At 55.5% G+C, this 18,888-nt stretch overlaps 1 protein-coding gene and 1 non-coding gene across 2 annotated transcripts in view; one reads left to right on the top strand and one right to left on the bottom strand.

The window, feature by feature from the left end:
- Positions 1–3,528, bottom strand: part of SNRNP200 (small nuclear ribonucleoprotein U5 subunit 200) — a 71,949-nt gene extending 68,421 nt beyond the window's left edge. The window contains exons 1-3 of the mRNA XM_068128914.2: positions 3,347–3,528; positions 2,280–2,443; positions 1,983–2,154 (exon numbers count right to left, since the gene is read on the bottom strand). Coding sequence (XP_067985015.2) covers positions 1,983–2,154; positions 2,280–2,443; positions 3,347–3,391 — 381 coding nt within the window. The 5' untranslated portion in view covers positions 3,392–3,528. The remainder of the gene's footprint in view (positions 1–1,982; positions 2,155–2,279; positions 2,444–3,346) is intronic.
- A 15,019-nt stretch (positions 3,529–18,547) lies between these two features.
- TRNAT-UGU (transfer RNA threonine (anticodon UGU)) lies at positions 18,548–18,620 on the top strand. The gene has a single exon. It is a non-coding gene; the product is annotated as a tRNA-Thr (tRNA).
- Positions 18,621–18,888: the final 268 nt, after the last annotated feature.

Genomic DNA, 18,888 nt, shown 5'->3' with positions numbered 1-18,888 from the left:
TCAATATCCGCTTGTAAATACTCCCCCTATTTCCCCAATACTCCCCAACTATCCCCAATCCCCCATTCCCTAGTCCCATTGCCTGTAAATAACACTCTGTAGAACCGACCTTCCCCTTTTTCCCCCATTAAATGTCGTGCCCAGGTCCACCGCATCTCACGTAGACAACTTTCGGACATCTTGCTAGTTATTCTTAGTCTATGTCAGTTAAGGACTCGTTTCCATTAATTCTGACTCTTCGTTGCACCAGAATGTGATTATATGGCACCAGTAGTGAGTTTAGGACCTTCCCATACCTCCTCCCATCTTCTTCCCCAAACAACAACTACAACAACAACTACAACAACAACGGCGCGGCGCGGGGGGAGTGTGCGTCCTCACACCGGCTCGGTTAGCCGCCATTGACCATGCGCTCCGACGGGGTTACCACGAAGGGGCTCCTTGTCAGCCCCTCGTCAAGGGCGGAGCCGGTAACCCCCCCGCACGCACCCAATGAGAAGCAACGGGCCGATTCCATCTGGGGCGGAGCTAACGAGCCGAGGGCGTGTCACTCCCCGCCGGATATACGCGGCCACTTACCGGACGTGACGTCAGATGCGCCCCCGACTGAAGAAGACAAGTCGCGACCTTCCAGCGCTGAGAGCGACCTCCCCGCATCATTGGACCGGACCGGGTCGATTCTGTCCTTGAGCCAAGAGTGCACCTTGAGCCATCGACTACCCGCTTTCCTTGCCATCAATCCCCGTGTGAGTCAGTTTTGTCCCGTTTATCTGTCGTCTGTCGGGGCTAATATAAGAGTGTGTCTAAGTGCCTGCCTTTCTATGCTGTCCCTCTTGTCGTTGTAATCTGACCTTCCGCCCTAATATAACCTCCTCCGGAGGTCTTGAGAACTGAACCCTTGGTGTCGTGTCATTTTAACCCAGCCGTTGTGTCCTTTTCCTCAATTGATTTAGCGTAGCGCGACTCGGCAACGTTCGAGTATAATCGGGTAACTTGTGCGGACACGGCGGCCATTCCGCTCGGCCCACCCTAACATCAAAGTCGTGTCTGTAACAATATATATATATATATAATATATAATATATATATATATATATATATATATATATAATATATATATATATATATTATATATATATATATATATATATTATATATATTATATATATATGTATATATATATATATATGTCGGTCGAAGACCTCAAGGGAAGGAAGAAGAATATATATATATACATATATATATATATATATATATACATATATATATATATATATATATATATATATATATATATATATATATATATATATATATATATATATATATATATACACACATCGTTTTTGGCCCCATCTCCAAATGGTGAAGAATCATTTACAAAACTAGAATGGCACTCAGCAGAGGGCATACCTCCGTCAGGTGAACAGTTTACATTTTGTATCCCAGAGTAGCCCAGAAAAACCACAATACAGAATCACGTTTAACCAAAAATATCCTCCACAACGTCTTGAGATATCCTGCTATGTATCGTTTTTGGCCCTATCTCCCAATGGTGAAGAATCACTTAAAAAATTATACGAGCCGGATCCGGATCTTCACCAAAATTGAATCGATTCTTCCTTGTCACATACGCTACACCTCTGCCAAATTTCGTCCGAATCCGTCCACAACCTTTTGAGATATCTTGTTCACAGACAAACAAACAGACAGACGGGTGAAAACATAACCTCTATCCACCTTTGGTGGAGGAGGTAATAAACTCTTCGCCAGGAAGATCTATAGAATAGACCAATTATTACAGTGCCACATTTTCAGTAAGGGCACGTCACCTGCCCGACCCTTAAACCCACATCCCGACCCCTCTGAAAGCCGCCATGAAGCAGCCTCTCGATCTTTACAGCTCCAGCTCTCTACACCTGTCTACTGAGAAAAAAAAAATCCTCTACCATGTCCAGAAGAAGAGCAACTTGTGAAATCACCTGATCTCCCAGAGCAGCTTGAATGAAGGAGAGCAAGACCTCATAGGTCTCCCGTGTGTCTCGTGTGCGAGGCTTGTACACGATGCCCACCATGTCTTCCACACCCTCCGATAACAGTGAACAACCACGCATGCGCACTGCATCGTGCTGGTCTTCATCTCGCTTACGGCGTCTGAAGATGTTAAACAAATGGCATTTAGCAAGAAAGGAAAATACGTTTTCAAAACATTATAGACATATCAGAACACACATTTAAACTTGCACCATATCATACAGGCTTGCTTCACAAATACTTACTTTTCACGCCTCTGCTCCTGCATTTGTGGCCGAGTACGTTGAGCCTTGTCGCCCATGCGTGAACCTGACAGCTTTCCAACAAGAGACATGACCTCTCCAGTTGCTTCATCACGCCGTGTACGGTCGATCAATGACCGATCGGCTTGAAGTACCAAGTTGGAGTTCTGTCAAGAAATGAGTCATGACATCATACATGCAAATTCAGCAGTCTATTTATTATTTATTTTATCAAAGACCCATCTTGCAATGTCTTATTGTTTTATTGTTTTTTTCTTGCCAAAAACAATACGTCGCAATATTGGAGGAACATCTTAGAGAATCAATGTGAGAATGCAATATTTCTGGAATAAAACGATGGAACTGGAAATTAAGGCTTATATTGGGTCCGACAAAGTGTAAAAATTGACCTCCGACAGGAAGGCAAAAATGGAGCACACTCGCCTCTGGGATCGATTAATTTATCGATGAGACTGTAAAACTGTTGGATTGGTGTTTCACATACATGAGGGCATAGTCCCTCAGACGGATGGGCGTTAAACTAGGGGACACGTCTGCCACAATTAGATGCTGCTGGTTGAGGTTAAAGATCCCAAAGTGAATGTCCATCTTCTTCTTATTATTATTATTATTTTCTTCTTCTTCTTCTTTTTCTTCTTTCGTATGCAGCACAAAGCTGCGGGTGCGGGGTAGCATCACTTGCTGAAGGCTCAGCCATGCCGCTGATGCAGTGTCCCCTGTAGGGTTAGAGCAAGCATTTGGCCAGATTGCCGGCGACAGCTCGCCTACTCTTCACGAATGGCACAGTGGGATCTTTGACGTCCACCAATTAATGTGAGCAGAAGGGACAGCCAGCTTGACGTCCAACCGAGGGACGACGCACGCATTGATGAACCAACCTGCCTATGAAACACCAGGATGACGGTTTAATAAATATAAATATATAAACCGTTTATATAGCTGGGTTAGGATTCAAAAGAGGTGAGTGTGCATACTTCCAGGGTCTCGGGCAACTTTAATATTTGACTCATTTTGTAAACTAATAAAAATACAAAGTGTCCTCAACTCACCGCCTTGTACTCGTACTGCAGGCTACGGGCAGTAACATCGGCCATGGCTGCGGTAACCAACCAAAGGAAACCAAGCTGGAGGAATTACTGCTCGCCAGAAACAAGGGCCGAACACAGGCAGTAGCCCACGACGCAGCAAGAACGATTATACCTTTGACACGTGACGACAAACTATCCTTTCTTACAACGTTTTGATCCCTTTGTCGTTTGTTTATTCGCATTTCGGGTTTCTAAAGCCGAGATTACACCCAATATAACGTTATTTTCATTTTACACAGCAAAATACAAATTCACAAATAATGTTAGACCAGCTAAGCCAACAAATATAGCAAATGACACCGCTTTAAAGCAATGTCTGTAACAACGGCCTTCTGTTTCTTCAACATGAATATTAATGAAAAAAAAGAACAAAGCAAAACAAAGAATGGAGAAATACTGGATGGAGAAAACTAAAATTTCACTTATTTACGCCTGCTCCGTATCTACAATTGAGTGTGTTTAGTGACGTCAGTAATTTGTGCACACAAAAGCCCCCGCGGCCATATTGGAGTACAAGCAGATGATATTGAAGCGCGGTGCTACGCGCATTACTTGCTTAGCAAGGAGGAAGCGGACAACGCCGTAGGTTAAAAGAGTCTTTATTTCAAAAGCTCCACTGCAGCACTGGAGCGCTCCGGGCTGCGCACCCGGTGTATATCCCGCGGCCACGCCTACCCCTTGGGCGTGGCCGCCGCCCACTTGGTGCGCGGAATGATGTCATCACGCCAGTGAGCTTTCGTGTCCGCCACACGCGCCCCCCCAAAATTCCCGCGCACCTGGAGGGCCAGTTTGCGGGGCAAACGGATGACCCGGCCGAAGCACCCTCTGGCGACTGGCGGCGTCCGGGGTGCAGGGATGCCAGCTGGGATGCCTCCGGCTGCACCCAGGATGGGTGCAGGACTGGGGGGCGGCGTGCCGGGGGGCCTGGGCGGTGCCGGGGGTCCGCCCGCAGGGGGGCGGCCCCGACACGGGGGCCGAGCCACCGGCGGTGGGTGGTCCACGTCGAGGTGGGCCGGCTTGAGGCGATCCACTGAGACACGGTCGGGAGTACCGCCGATGTCCAAGGTGAAATGTTTCACCCCGGTCTCCAGCACGCGGAAAGGCCCGTCGTACGGGGGCCGCAGCGGTGTCCGGTGGGCGTCGTGCCGGATGAAGACGTACTCTGCGGTGCGAAGCTCCGGGGCGACGTGCGTAGGCGGGTGCCCGTGGTGCGCCGTCGGAACCGGGGCGAACCTCCGGGTGGTCTCCTGCAGCACGGAGCGCTCCTGCACCGCGGACCATGGTGCCGTGGGGTCGGGGAGGAACTCGCCCGGCACCCGCAGCGGTTGTCCGAAGACCAACTCCGCCGCGGATGCGCGCAGGTCGTCCTTGGGCGCCATCCGGAGGCCCAGCAGGACCCAGGGGAGCCTGTCGACCCAGCCGCCGTTGCGGAGGGTGGCCCGGAGCGCGGCCTTCAATGAGCGGTTGAACCGCTCGCACAGGCCGTTGGCCTGGGGGTGGTAGGCCGTGGTTCGGTGCAGCTGGACCCCGAGCCCCCGCGCGACCGCCCCCCAGAGCTCCGAGGTGAACTGGGGGCCGCGGTCGGACGGGATGTCCGAGGGGGCGCCGAACCGGGCGACCCAGGTGGCGATGAACGCCTGCACGATGTCCGCCGCCGTCGTCACCGCCAAAGGCACGGCCTCCGGCCACCGGGTGGTGCGGTCCACCATTGTCAGGACATGGGTGAAACCGCGTGAGGGGGGCAGAGGTCCCACCAGGTCCACGTGCACGTGGTCGAACCTACGTGCCGGCACCGTAAACGGGGCCAATGGGGCCTGGGTGTGCCGGTGCACCTTCGCGCGCTGGCACGCGAGGCACGTCCTGGTCCAGCCGCGGACGGCCTTCCGGAGGCCATGCCAGACAAACTTGTCGGCGACCAACCTCTGGGAGGCCTTCGTGCCCTGGTGGGACAGGCCGTGGATCGTGTCAAAAACCTGGCGCTGCCAGCCCGCGGGCACGATGGGGCGAGGCCGCCCGAGGGAGATGTCGCACAAGAGGGCCGTGCCCGCGCCGTCGATCGGCACCTCGGTGACGCGGAGGCCCATGACGGCAGTCCGCAAGGCCTGGACGCTGGGGTCGGCGGCCTGGTCCGCCGCCATCCGGGCATAGTAGATGCCAAGGTGGACTGCGTGGGCGACGGACCGGGAAAGGCAATCTGCCACCGGGTTGTCCTTCCCAGCGACGTGCCGGATGTCCGTTGTATATTCGGACATGGCCGAGAGGTGACGCTGCTGCCGGGCCGACCACGGCTCGGCGACCTTGCCCATCGTGAAGACCAGTGGCTTGTGGTTGACGAAGGCCATGAACGCACGGCCCTCGAGCAGATGGCGGAAGTGCCTGACCGCCAGGTGAAGCACGAGCAACTCGCGGTCGAAGGTACTATAGCGGCGTTCGGGTGGGCGAAGCTGCCAGCTGAAGAACGCCAGCGGTTGCCAGGCACCACGCACCCATTGCTCGTGCACCGCGCCCACCGTGTAGTCCGAGGCGTCGGTGGTGAGGGCGATCGGTGCATCGGGCGCCGGGTGCGCGACCATGGTGGCGTTAGCCAAGGCGAGCTTCGCGCCCGCAAATGCCGCGTCCATCTGCTCGGTCCAGGTAACGTCACCTTTGCCTGGCTTCCCTCGGAGGGCCTCGTGCAAGGGGCGCAGGAGCTGGGCGATGCGGGGCAGGAACCGATGGTAAAAGTTTACCATGCCAGGAACTCCTGGAGCCCCTTGATCGTGCAGGGGCGCGGAAACCCCTTCACCGCCTCCACCTTGGCCAGTAGGGGGACGGCCCCGTGCCTGGTGATGTGGTGCCCCAAAAAGTCGATGTCGGTGACGCCGAACCGGCACTTGGCGGGGTTCACGATGAGGCCATGCTGGCCCAGACGTTCGAAGAGCGTGCGGAGATGGTGTAGGTGCTCTTCGCGGGACGCGCTGGCGACGAGGATGTCGTCCAGGTAGACGTAGACGAAATCCAAGTCGCTCAAGACGCTGTCCATTAGTCGCTGGAACGCCTGAGCCGCATTTTTCAATCCGAAGTGCATCCGAAGAAATTTGAAAAGACCGAATGGCGTGATGACCGCCGTCTTCGGGATGTCCTCCGGCCTGACGGGGACCTGATGGTAGCCGCGTATGAGGTCCACCTTTGAAAAGAAGGACATGCCCGCCAACCGGGCGGAGAAGTCCTGAATGTGGGGGACGGGGTAGCAGTCGGGGGTGGTGGCGTCGTTGAGGCGCCGGTAGTCCCTGCACGGTCGCCATCCCCCGCCGGGCTTTGGCACGATGTGGAGCGGCGACGCTCAAGCACTCTCGGAGCGCCGCACGATGCCAAGCCGCTCCAGCGTAGCGAACTCCGCTTTAGCTACCGCGAGCTTCGTCGGCTCGAGGCGGCGTGCCCGGGCGTAGACCGGTGGCCCGGCGGTGGGGATGTGGTGTTCCACCCCGTGCTTGACGGCCCCCACCGAGAAGGTTGGCCGCGTGAGGGCCGGGAAGCCGGCGAGGAGGCGGGTGAATTCGTTCGCTGCCGGAAGCGTACAGATGAACCTGGCCGGAACCGAACCGCTCAGCAAGCCGCTCGATGAGCCGCTCCGGGAGCGGCTCAACGAGGCGGGCAGCGCGCAAGTGAGCGAGCTGAACGTCTCAGCCTGGACAAGCCTTCTGTGCTTTACGTCCACCAGCAGACCATTGGCACACAGGAAGTCCGTGCCGAGCAGTGCCATAGGCACGTCGGCAGTGACGAACGACCACCGGAAAACCTGCCCTCCGAACCGCAGAGAAAGGCAGCGTTTTCCGTATGTGTGAATGGACGTACTGTTGGCAGCAAGCAGCGCGGGGCCCCGGCCCGCGGTCTGCTTGTCGGACGTACCGGCGGGAACAACACTCACCTGCGCTCCCGTGTCGCACAGGTAACGGCACCCGGATAAGGTGTCCGTGATGAACAGTAGGCTGTTTGAATGGCCGGCGCACAGTGCCACTACCGAGGGCCGGCCCGGGCGTTTCCCGACCTGCCGAATGAGCACGACGGGCGACATTGCCGAGCCTCGTGGCCGAACTGGGCGTGGAAAAAACACCAGGTTGGCGGCGGAGGCGGCGGAGGCCACGGTTTTCTCCGCGGCGGCGGTGGTGGGCAGGGCGTGGCGGCGGCCGCGAGGTGTGCATCAGTATCAGCCACGAGGTGTGGTGCATCAGCATCAGGGTCAGCCTCGGGATTCGCGACGGCCGCGCCAAAACTCGCCTTCGTGTCCAAAGCCGCGAAGAACCTGTCGGCCTCGGCAGCGAGAGCTCGGGGTTCCATTGTCGCAGAACCGGCCAAGGCGATGCGTACTCATGCCGGCAGCTGGCGTCGAAATAACGCCCGGAATAGAGCGTTCGGGGTTTCGTCACCCAACAGCGACAGCATATGGTCCATGCGGACCGATGGTCGCGTGTCACCGAGCTCGGGGAGGTCCAGGAGGCGGTCGGCCCGTGCGTCCACCGTGAGGCCAAACGTGGCGAGGAGGAGACGCTTGATCGCCTCGTACCTGCCGTCGGCCGGTGGGTTCCTCAGGACCGACATGACGCGGGCGGCCGTGCCGGGCCCGAGGGAGGCAACCACATGGCAGTACATGGTCTCGTCCACCGTGATGCCTCGAAGTCGGAACTGGGCTTCTGCCTGCAGAAACCATACTTCAGCGTGCGCCTCCCAGAACTCGGGGAGTTTGATCGTAACCGCGTTGTTTGCCATGGCGATGGCGTATTCGGTCGGTCAGCGACGGCTGATCCAACGTCGGAGGGTCACCAATGAAGCGCGGTGCTACGCGCGCTACTTGCTTAGCAAGGAGGAAGCGGACAACGCGGTAGGTTAAAAGAGTCTTTATTTCAAGGGCTCCACTGTAGCACTGGAGCGCTCCGGGCTGCGTGCCCGGTGTATATCCCGCGGCCACGCCTACCCCTCGGGCGTGGCCGCCGCCCACTTGGTGCGCGGAATGATGTCATCACGCCAGTGAGCTTTCGTGTCCGCCACAATATAACTTATAAGGAAAGCCCATTCATGATCGGTGAAGTAGAACATTAGTGTCATTGTGGGCTGACAGGATTGCTTGGAGGTTTGCATACTCGCCTCTAAGCTGTCTAATCCTGGGTTTGAATTCCGACCCACCAAAAACTGTCATTCTGGTGTTTCACAGGCAGGGGGACTCATCAATATTCAATGTTTCCCTCGGATTTTTACGCACATTCGAATGTGCGACCAAATGCGGTTTAAAATGTCATCGTCACAAAAGGTGATGTGACTAGGGTTGCCACCCGTCCCGTTTTATACGGGATCGTCCCGTATTGGGGAATAAAATGCAGTGTCCCGTATCGAGTCAATGCGGGACGCGATTTTGTCCCGTATTGTCATGCACACCATACTTTCATAATACACTAGGTCTTCACAATGGTTAGAATGACATGATAGTTAATAAAACCAAAACCGTTTCGCAAGACATAGCGTAGATGTTCCCAATCAAAATTTGCGGAAGAGAATGGCAGGCAAGTTCAGTGTCGACGTCACCGTTGCCGTAGTTACGGAGACTCAGACGCGCGGTTTGTTTTTAAATGTCGGCCAGTGCCAGTGCAACAAGTCCGCCGGTGAAACGCAAGAGGCTGTCAAAGTACAGATCTGAATGGCAGACGGAATACGAGTGGGTCAGTCCTGTCAATGGCAACGAGTACAAGGCAAATTGTACGGTTTGCCGTCGAGCTTTTTCGATCGCCCATGGTGGACTGTCTGACGTGAAGCAGCATGCAGCAGGTGATAACCATGTCCGAGCAGCAAGCAGCAGGCGATAACCATGTCCGAGCAGCATGCAGCAGGCGATAACCATGTCCGAGCAGCATGCAGCAGGTGATAACCATGTCCGAGCAGCAAGCAGCAGGCGATAACCATGTCCGAGCAGCAAGCAGCAGGCCAGAACCATGTCCGAGCAGCATGCAGCAGGCGATAACCATGTCCGAGCAGCATGCAGCAGGTGATAACATGTCCGAGCAGCATGCAGCAGGTGATAACCATGTCCGAGCAGCATGCAGCAGGTGATAACATGTCCGAGCAGCATGCAGCAGGTGATAACCATGTCCGAGCAGCATGCAGCAGGTGATAACCATGTCCGAGCAGCATGCAGCAGGTGATAACCATGTCCGAGCAGCAAGCAGCAGGCGATAACCATGTCCGAGCAGCATGCAGCAGGCGATAACCATGTCCGAGCAGCATGCAGCAGGTGATAACCATGTCCGAGCAGCAAGCAGCAGGCGATAACCATGTCCGAGCAGCAAGCAGCAGGCGATAACCATGTCCGAGCAGCATGCAGCAGGCGATAACCATGTCCGAGCAGCATGCAGCAGGTGATAACATGTCCGAGCAGCATGCAGCAGGTGATAACCATGTCCGAGCAGCATGCAGCAGGTGATAACATGTCCGAGCAGCATGCAGCAGGTGATAACCATGTCCGAGCAGCATGCAGCAGGTGATAACCATGTCCGAGCAGCGAAAGAGCAGAAGACACGGAGTGGAATCGCTCAATTCCTTTTACCTCAGACATCCCCTGAGGCAGATATGGTATGTTGTTGTTTCGGCTAATTTATGTACTGTTCTGATTATATATTTGATTGAATGATTTCCTGAATATTATAATAGTGAAAAATGAATAGGCTGGCGTAATTTCTACATCTCATTCCCCTCTCCACCCCCCCCCCCCCGCACCCCCCATCCTCATTGCCCTGCCCCATCCTCATCGGCAGTGCAATTCTTCACACCTGAAACTGGTGTGGTGAATAAAATGGTTGACTTCATGGAGAATTCCAATGAATCAGCAGAAGGAATCGTGCAGTGCATACTGCACTCTCTCGAAACACTTGGGCTGTCATTAGGTCAAGTTTCAGCTTTCAGCGCTGACAACGCGAGTGTGAACTACGGGATCCACAACTCAGTCTACACCATGTTAAAGAAAAGCCAAGACAACCTGCTTCAGGGTAACTGCCATTACATGCCCATATTGTGCATAACACAGTCAAGCATGCACGAGACAACTTGAGCATTGATGTTGAGAATGTGGTTCTGAAAGTCCAGAGCCACTTCTCTATATCAGCCAAAAGAAGAGAAGCACTGAAGGAGTTTTGCGAGTTCTGTGAGATAGAGTTCCGAGAAGTCCTGCGGCATGTCACAACAAGATGGCTTTCCCTCAATCCAGCCATCTCTCGACTCATGCAAAACTGGTCCGCACTGAAGACCTACTTCATCAGCCTTGGGGATGAGTGCCCCAGGCAAATCAGCACTGTGTTGAAGCTCTGCCCTGATCCTGGAGTACAGGAGGATGATGGTGATGTTGTGGAGGTTTACCTTCTCTTCTGTAATAACATTCTCTCCTTCTTCGAAGATGTTGTTAAGAAGCTTGAGGCCAATGCTACCACCTGTCTAGAGCACTATCCCATCATGCATTCCTTTAGAGCCAAACTCACACAGAGGTGAGATGACCAGTTCTATGGATACCTCACAAAAGTGAAGCTGCAGCGTCTCTCTCCAGTTGATGCAGGCAAGGCAAGGGAGGAATTCACTGCATTCATCGACACTGCCCTACGGAACATTGAAAAATGGTTTGACTCTTCCGACAGCAACTGGCTTCACTGTCTTACACCTCTATCCCTCCATGATGGCAAGCCTACCTTCAGTGACCTTGAAAAGGTCTGTGAAAAGCTCAACCTCATTACCAGCCTGAACATGGATGAACTGTACGATGAGTGCACGACAGCAAGCAGCCTTGTGGAGAAGCTCCAGGAGCGCGATCAATGGAAGACCTGAACATGGATGAACTGTACGATGAGTGCACGACAGCAAGCAGCCTTGTGGAGAAGCTCCAGGAGGGTGATCAATGGAAGACCTGAACATGGATGAACTGTACGATGAGTGCACTACAGCAAGCAGCCGTGTGGAGAAGCTCCAGGAGGCGATCAATGGAAGACCTGAACATGGATGAACTGTACGATGAGTGCACTACAGCAAGCAGCCTTGTGGAGAAGCTCCAGGAGGCGATCAATGGAAGACCTGAACATGGATGAACTGTACGATGGGTGCACTACAGCAAGCAGCCTTGTGGAGAAGCTCCAGGAGGGTGATCAATGGAAGACCTGAACATGGATGAACTGTACGATGAGTGCACTACAGCAAGCAGCCTTGTGGAGAAGCTCCAGGAGGCGATCAATGGAAGACCTGAACATGGATGAACTGTACGATGGGTGCACTACAGCAAGCAGCCTTGTGGAGAAGCTCCAGGAGGGTGATCAATGGAAGACCTGAACATGGATGAACTGTACGATGAGTGCACTACAGCAAGCAGCCTTGTGGAGAAGCTCCAGGAGGGTGATCAATGGAAGACCTGAACATGGATGAACTGTACGATGAGTGCACTACAGCAAGCAGCCTTGTGGAGAAGCTCCAGGAGCGCGATCAATGGAAGACCTGAACATGGATGAACTGTACATGAGTGCACTACAGCAAGCAACCTTGTGGAGAAGCTCCAGGAGCGCGATCAATGGAAGACCTGAACATGGATGAACTGTACAATGAGTGCACTACAGCAAGCAGCCTTGTGGAGAAGCTCCAGGAGCGCGATCAATGGAAGACCTGAACATGGATGAACTGTACGATGAGTGCACTACAGCAAGCAGCCTTGTGGAGAAGCTCCAGGAGGGTGATCAATGGAAGACCACAGATGTGGCTGCCAAGTGGATGGCTGTATTTCAGGCAGCTGATCTCCCAAATATGCTGTCAGTCATTTCCTACCTACTGAGCAGACCAGCCTCAACAGGGTTTGTGGAGAGAATATTCTCCAGAATGGCCAACAAATGGAGTGACGTCCGGAACAGATGCTCTGTGGAGCTCATGAAGAGTGAGCTACTGGTCTCACTCAACTTCGACCTGTCCTGTGCTGAGTTCCACACTGTAATTTTGAAGGACAAGCCATTGCTTCAGGCTGCAAGGAGCGACAAAAAGTACACATGGAAGAGAAAGTAATGAGAGAGAGAGAGAGAGAGAGAGAGAGAGAGAGAGAGAGAGAGATGGGAGGGGGTGCTTCAGAGCACTGAGGTGCTATACTGTAAATATTTAAATATTTATATGTAAATATTTTAGGCCTGTTCGATCGGCTTAATTAAAGTTCTTTAAATTGTACACCAAATGGGTCGTTGGTCTAATGGCAAAACTTGCGCTGTGTCCACTTTTGTTTAGTTCAACTGATTGAAATAAAAATCTGTAAATGACAACAGTAAGTTGTTTTGTGAGTCAATTAATTGATGTGGTATTGAGTAAATGGAAAACTTACACAAATCTGCTATTTAGGAATGCACAGATGTGAGATTTAACTGAGATTGTAGCGGCTGCCGCTGGGTTTTCAAAATCGCCTTGCACCTATCAAGGACGCGGAGCGATCACCATGCCGGGCTCGTCCAGGACGCCCGGGCAGGCCCGCGCTCAACTTGCCAGGCCTCGGTCGGGACGCCCGGGCCACGCCCCCTGGCGCCGGGCCTGGGCAAACGCTCCGGGATAATTGGTATATATATTGCTGCCCGATAAACGGGTTTTCAGAGTGCCTGAGTGTTTGATTTGATTAAAGCAACTCGGATGAATTCCAGCTTTTTGTCGCGTCCATTCTTCCGATCGACGTGGGAGCCCCAGCTCCTTCATTGGTGACCTATCGACATGGACACGGCAGTCGCCCTTAAACTGCCTACCTTCTGGGAGGCTCACGCGGCGGTTTGGTTCGCACAGGCGGAGTCCCTGTTCGCCCTGCGAGGCATCACGGCTGACGACACCCGCTTCCACCATGTGGTAGCTGCGCTCGGTTCGGCTACCGTGGCCCGCGCCCTGAGCCTCCTCGAGAGCCCGCCAGCCGCTGACAAATACGGCGCGATTAAGAAGCTTCTCCTCGATGCTTTCGCCCTCCCATCGGCGGAACGCGCACGGCGCCTGCTCAAACTGCCTGAGCTCGGCGACACGCGCCCTTCCGAGCGAATGGACTACATGCTTTCACTGCTCGGCGAGCACTCTCCGGCATTCCTGTTCCGGGAGCTGTTCCTCCGTCAGCTGCCTAACCCGGTACGCCTCGCCCTGGCAAGCACGACGATCACAGATTCCCGGGCCCTTGCCAGAGAAGCCGACAAGATCTCCGCCGCAGGACAGCGCATCGCAGCGGCGACATGGGACCCACCGCCGTCCGATGCAACACCCATGGCGCCCGAGCACCCGGCACGGTCGACGGCCGAACTGCCGACGCAATTGGCGGCCGCTACACCGAGCCGACCACCTCCAGCACGACGACCGGGGCCTCCACCTGACCAAGCGTGGTGTTACTATCATGCCAGGTTCGGACAGAAGGCCCGGACATGCCGACCCCCGTGCACCTTCGGCAGGCCGGGAAACGGCCGGGCCGGCGTTCATTACCAGCCATGAGCGCCGGCCACACGGGCAACTTACTGTTCATCACGGATAAAGCGTCCGGACGGCGCTTCCTGTGCGACACCGGCGCCCAACTGAGCGTCATACCCGCCTCTGACCAGGACAGGCAATCCGCGGTTTGCGGCCCCTCCTTGGTTGCGGCCAACGGATCGACCATCCGCACCTTCGGCCCGCGCAACGTCACCCTCTGCTTCGGCGGCCAACGCTTTGCTTGGACGTTTGTAACCGCAAACGTGCCCATGGCTCTGCTAGGCGCCGACTTCCTCTGCGCACACGGACTGCTGGTGGACGTCCAACGGCGTCGTTTAATCAACGCCGAAACCTTCAGCTCCCTGGTATGCACATTGAGCAGCTCCGCGCCGACCGAGCTGGCATGCACCATCCCGGCGGCGAACGAGTTTGCTCGCCTGCTCACGGAGTTCCCGGCCCTCACGCGGCCGACGTTTTCGGCCATCGCGGTACGGCATGGGATCGAGCACCACATACCAACCACGGGCCCGCCGGTCTACGCCAGAGCCCGCCGCCTCGACCCAGCCAAGCTCGCCGTAGCGAAGGCCGAATTCGACGCGTTGGAGCACCTCGGCATCGTGCGGCGCTCCGATAGCGCGTGGGCCTCGCCACTGCACATCGTGCCAAAGCCGGGGGGTGGATGGCGCCCGTGTGGCGACTACCGCCGTCTCAATGACGCTACCACCCCCGACAGGTACCCGATCCCGCATATCCAAGACTTCTCCGCCCGTCTGGCGGGACGGGTCATTTTTTCGAAAATTGATCTCATACGGGGATATCACCAGGTACCTGTCAGGGCGGCCGACGTCCCTAAAATGGCAGTCATCACGCCGTTCGGCTTATTCGAATTCTTGCGGATGCCGTTTGGTCTCAAGAACGCGGCTCAGGCGTTCCAGCGCTTGATGGACGGCGTGCTGCGTGACCTGCCGTTCCTATTCGTTTACCTGGACGACATCCTCGTCGCCAGCACGTCCCGGGCCGAGCACCTCCTCCACCTCCGAACACTGTTCGGGCGCCTCAGCGAGCACGGCCTCATCGTCAACCCGGCCAAATGCCACTTCGGCACGACGGCCGTTGATTTTTTGGGCCACCACATCACCAAGAACGGGGCCGTGCCGCTGCCAACCAAGGTCGAGGCCATCACCACGTTCCCGCGTCCCCGCACCATAAAGGCCCTGCAGGAATTCCTGGGAATGGTGAATTTTTATCACCGCTTCGTGCCCCGCGCTGCTCAACTCATGCGGCCCCTCTACGAAGCCCTCCGGGGCAAGCCGGCCAAGCACGACATCGCCTGGTCCGCAGCAATGGACGCGGCCTTCCAACGCTCAAAGCGGGCCCTCGCCGACGCAACACTGCTCGCTCACCCGGTGCTCAACGCTCCCATCGCCCTCACCACGGATGCCTCCAACTACGCGGTGGGCGCCGTACATGAGCAATGGGTGAACGGGGTTTGGCAGCCACTCGCTTTTTTCAGCCGGCAGCTCCGGCCGAACGAGCTCAAATACAGCACGTTTGACCGGGAGCTCCTCGGTCTACACCTGGCCGTCCGCCATTTCCGCCACCTCCTGGAGGGCCGACCTTTCACGGCGTTCGTCGACCACAAGCCGTTGGTTTACGCCATGGCCAAGGTCACGGAGCCATGGTCGGCCCGCCAACAGCGCCACCTCTCCGCCGTGTCGGAGTTTACCACGGACATCCGGCACGTCGCCGGCAAAAACAATGCCGTGGCCGACTGTCTTTCCCGGGCCAGCGCGAACGCGGTCCACCTGGGCGTGGATTTTGCGCTTATGGCGGCGGACCAAACCACCGACACCACGGTGCAAGCCCTCCGGGCGGCGGACACGGGCCTCCGCCTGGCCGACATCCCCTGCGCGGACACTGTCCTGCTCTGCGACGTCTCCCAAGGCCAGCCTCGCCCCATCGTGCCCGTCACCTGGCAACGCCGCATCTTCGCCTCCCTCCACGGCCTTTCCCACCCGGGCCGGAAAGCTTCCCAGAAGCTGGTGTCGGCGCGTTTCGTCTGGCACGGCCTTCGTCGGGACGTCCGCGATTGGACCAGCACCTGCACAGCCTGCCAACGGGCCAAGGTCCACCGACACACCCAGGCCCCGCTGGCACTTTTCACCGTGCCCGAACGACGTTTCGACCACGTCAACGTGGATCTGGTGGGCCCCCTCCCCCCGTCACGGGGGTTCACACACCTGCTCACCATGGTGGACAGGACCACCAGGTGGCCGGAGGCCGTTCCCCTCGTCTCCACCACCACCGCCGACGTGGCGCAGGCTTTCATCGCCACCTGGGTCGCCCGCTTCGGCGCACCGGCGGACATCTCATCAGACCGCGGACCACAATTCACCTCCGAGCTGTGGGGTCGGTCGCCCGCAACCTGGGGGTCCAGCTCCACCGTACTACGGCCTACCACCCCCAAGCAAACGGGTTGTGCGAGCGATTCCACCGCTCCATGAAGGCCGCGCTCATGGCCGGCCTTCAAGACGGCGGTTGGGCCGACCGGCTGCCGTGGGTCCTTTTGGGCCTTCGCACGGCCCCCAAGGAGGACCTCCAGGCATCCACCGCCGAGCTTGTCTATGGCCAGGCGCTACGCGTCCCGGGCGAATTCGTGCCCGACGCTACCAGTCCCTGGTCCGCAGCTCACCAGCGCTCGGACCTCCAGGAGGCCGCCCGACGGTTTGCCCCCGTGCCAACATCCCGCCACGGTGACCCCCAGTCCTACGTCCCCCCCAGCACTCCGCACAGCGGAGTATGTTTTTGTGCGTCACGACGCACATCGGTGGCCACTCCAGCCGCCGTACGACGGGCCCTTCCGGGTGCTGCGACGGGACGACAAGTCGTTCGTCATCGACATCGGCGGCAGGTCGGACCGGATTGCGGTGGACCGCCTCAAGCCGGCGCACGTGGACGTTGACCACCCACCACGGGTGGCCCTTCCGCCGCGGCGAGGCCGCCCCCCGTCCACGGTGCCCCCCACTCGACCGCCCACCACCTCACCGGACCCCCTCCCACGACCCGCCAGGGGTCGCTTCGGCCGGGTCATCAGGACCCCCCTCAAATTGACCCTGCCGGTGCAAGTCAATTCTGGGGGGACGTGTGTAGCGGCTACCGCTGGGTTTTCACAATCGCCTTGCACCTATCAAGGACGCGGAGCGATCACCATGCCGGGCTCGTCCAGGACGCCCGGGCAGGCCCGCGCTCGACTTGCCAGGCCTCGGTCGGGACGCCCGGGCAGGCTCGCCCTCAACTTGCCAGGCCGCAGCCAGGACGCTGGGCCACGCCCCCTGGCGCCGGGCCTGGGCAAACGCTCCGGGATAATTGGTATATATATTGCTGCCCGATAAACGGGTTTTCAGAGTGCCTGAGTGTTTGATTTGATTAAAGCAACTCGGATGAATTCCAGCTTTTTGTCGCGTCCATTCTTCCGATCGACGTGGGAGCCCCAGCTCCTTCAAGATATTGACTGAATCTCGTTGTCTATACTGCTGCTCAGACAAGATGTATTTTCATTGATCTGCCAACAATGTGGGACAGCCAATACATAGCCAATGCCAAACGTCAGTAAAATACAATCTTTCTGATCCGCAGCCGAAGCAGTGGATCTGAACCTGTGAAGTTTCTTTCATATCCACAGAACTAGTCACACTCATCTGCTCACACTTTACGCGGAGAGATGTGTATGTCCATAAAAGCATGAAAAATGGCTTAAAAGTGGCAACAATTTCAAAATGTTCTAGTGGGGGGCTGGGGCAGTGGGGTGTCCCGTATTTCTCCATATTGAAGGTGGCAACCCTAGATGTGACACTGTGGCGGACATGAAAGCACTGACGTGGTGACATCACCCCGCACACCAAGTGGGGGTGGGCCACGCCGGGGAGAGAGGCGTGGCCTCAGGATATACACGGGGCGCGCAGCCCCGAGCAGCTCAGCTGCTCAGTGCTGCAGTTTGAGTGCTTTGAATAAAGACTGTTTTGTATGAACGGCGTTGTCCGCTTGCTCCTTTCGTAAGCCTTAGCGCGCGCAGCACCGCGCTTCAACACCACCATTTAGGCCATGACCCTGACTCCTTAGGGATCATACCAACAGTAACATGATTATATACTCAAGCGAAGTGTGTGGTGCGAACTAAGTGAAGCGTAAGAACGAAGTTTTCACTCGCACCTCTTCCTCGCTACATCGACATACTCCTTCAATGTCTTTTTCAATTCAGTGACTTGGCCGGAGCAAACGCTCTCCAGCATCAACGTTCCCGCGCTCGCCTCCCATTGGTCAATGGAGATGACGATCGATAACTGGAGAGCGAAAATCACGCGCACAGTTAAAATCTCGCGTTATTCGCTTATTTCAGAGAGTTTTCGTGGGATTCATTCACGCAGTGCACAAACGATTGAGTGTATATGGATTAGCCGGTGTTAACATTGCCTCAGGATGCGGGAATGAGGGCAGACTGACAGCGCGATGAGGTGAACTTCCCATATCATTCGGTAGGAAAATGGCGTTTTATTTGGTGTTTTATGCCGATAGGATAGGATGCTGAGGAGAAAATGCAAATTCCTTCACCTATAATTATATTAAACATTAAATATGATCATGAAATTAATGAAATAATAAGTTCATGTCTTTTTAATGATATAAAACCGTGTCATTCATATGTAAGGCTCCTTAGCTCAGGGGTTAGAGCACTGGTCTTGTAAACCAGGGGTCGCGAGTTCAAATCTCGCAGGGGCCTATTGTTTTTCTATATTTATTTACCTCGCACATAAACAAATATTTACTTGGTATTTACCTTTACTATTTGTTTGCATTGCGAAATATATCGTGAGACATTGTTTTTTCTTCTTTAGATAAGTCGTACAGTGAGTGCGTCAAAGTTACCTACAGAGGGCGCGCACAACTTCCTCGTCGTTGAACAACGTATGGAATCAACATGACAAATTGAAGTCTCCTGAGCGCAGTGACGTCACTAAAACGTCACTGAAGACATACATTGGACCTGT

This window comes from Myxine glutinosa, chromosome 9 (assembly GCF_964187855.1).
Source record: "Myxine glutinosa chromosome 9, kmMyxGlut1.1, whole genome shotgun sequence".
NCBI lineage: Eukaryota > Metazoa > Chordata > Myxini > Myxiniformes > Myxinidae > Myxine > Myxine glutinosa.
Note: the sequence above shows the minus strand (reverse complement) of the source record. Positions and strands in the feature narration are given on the sequence as shown.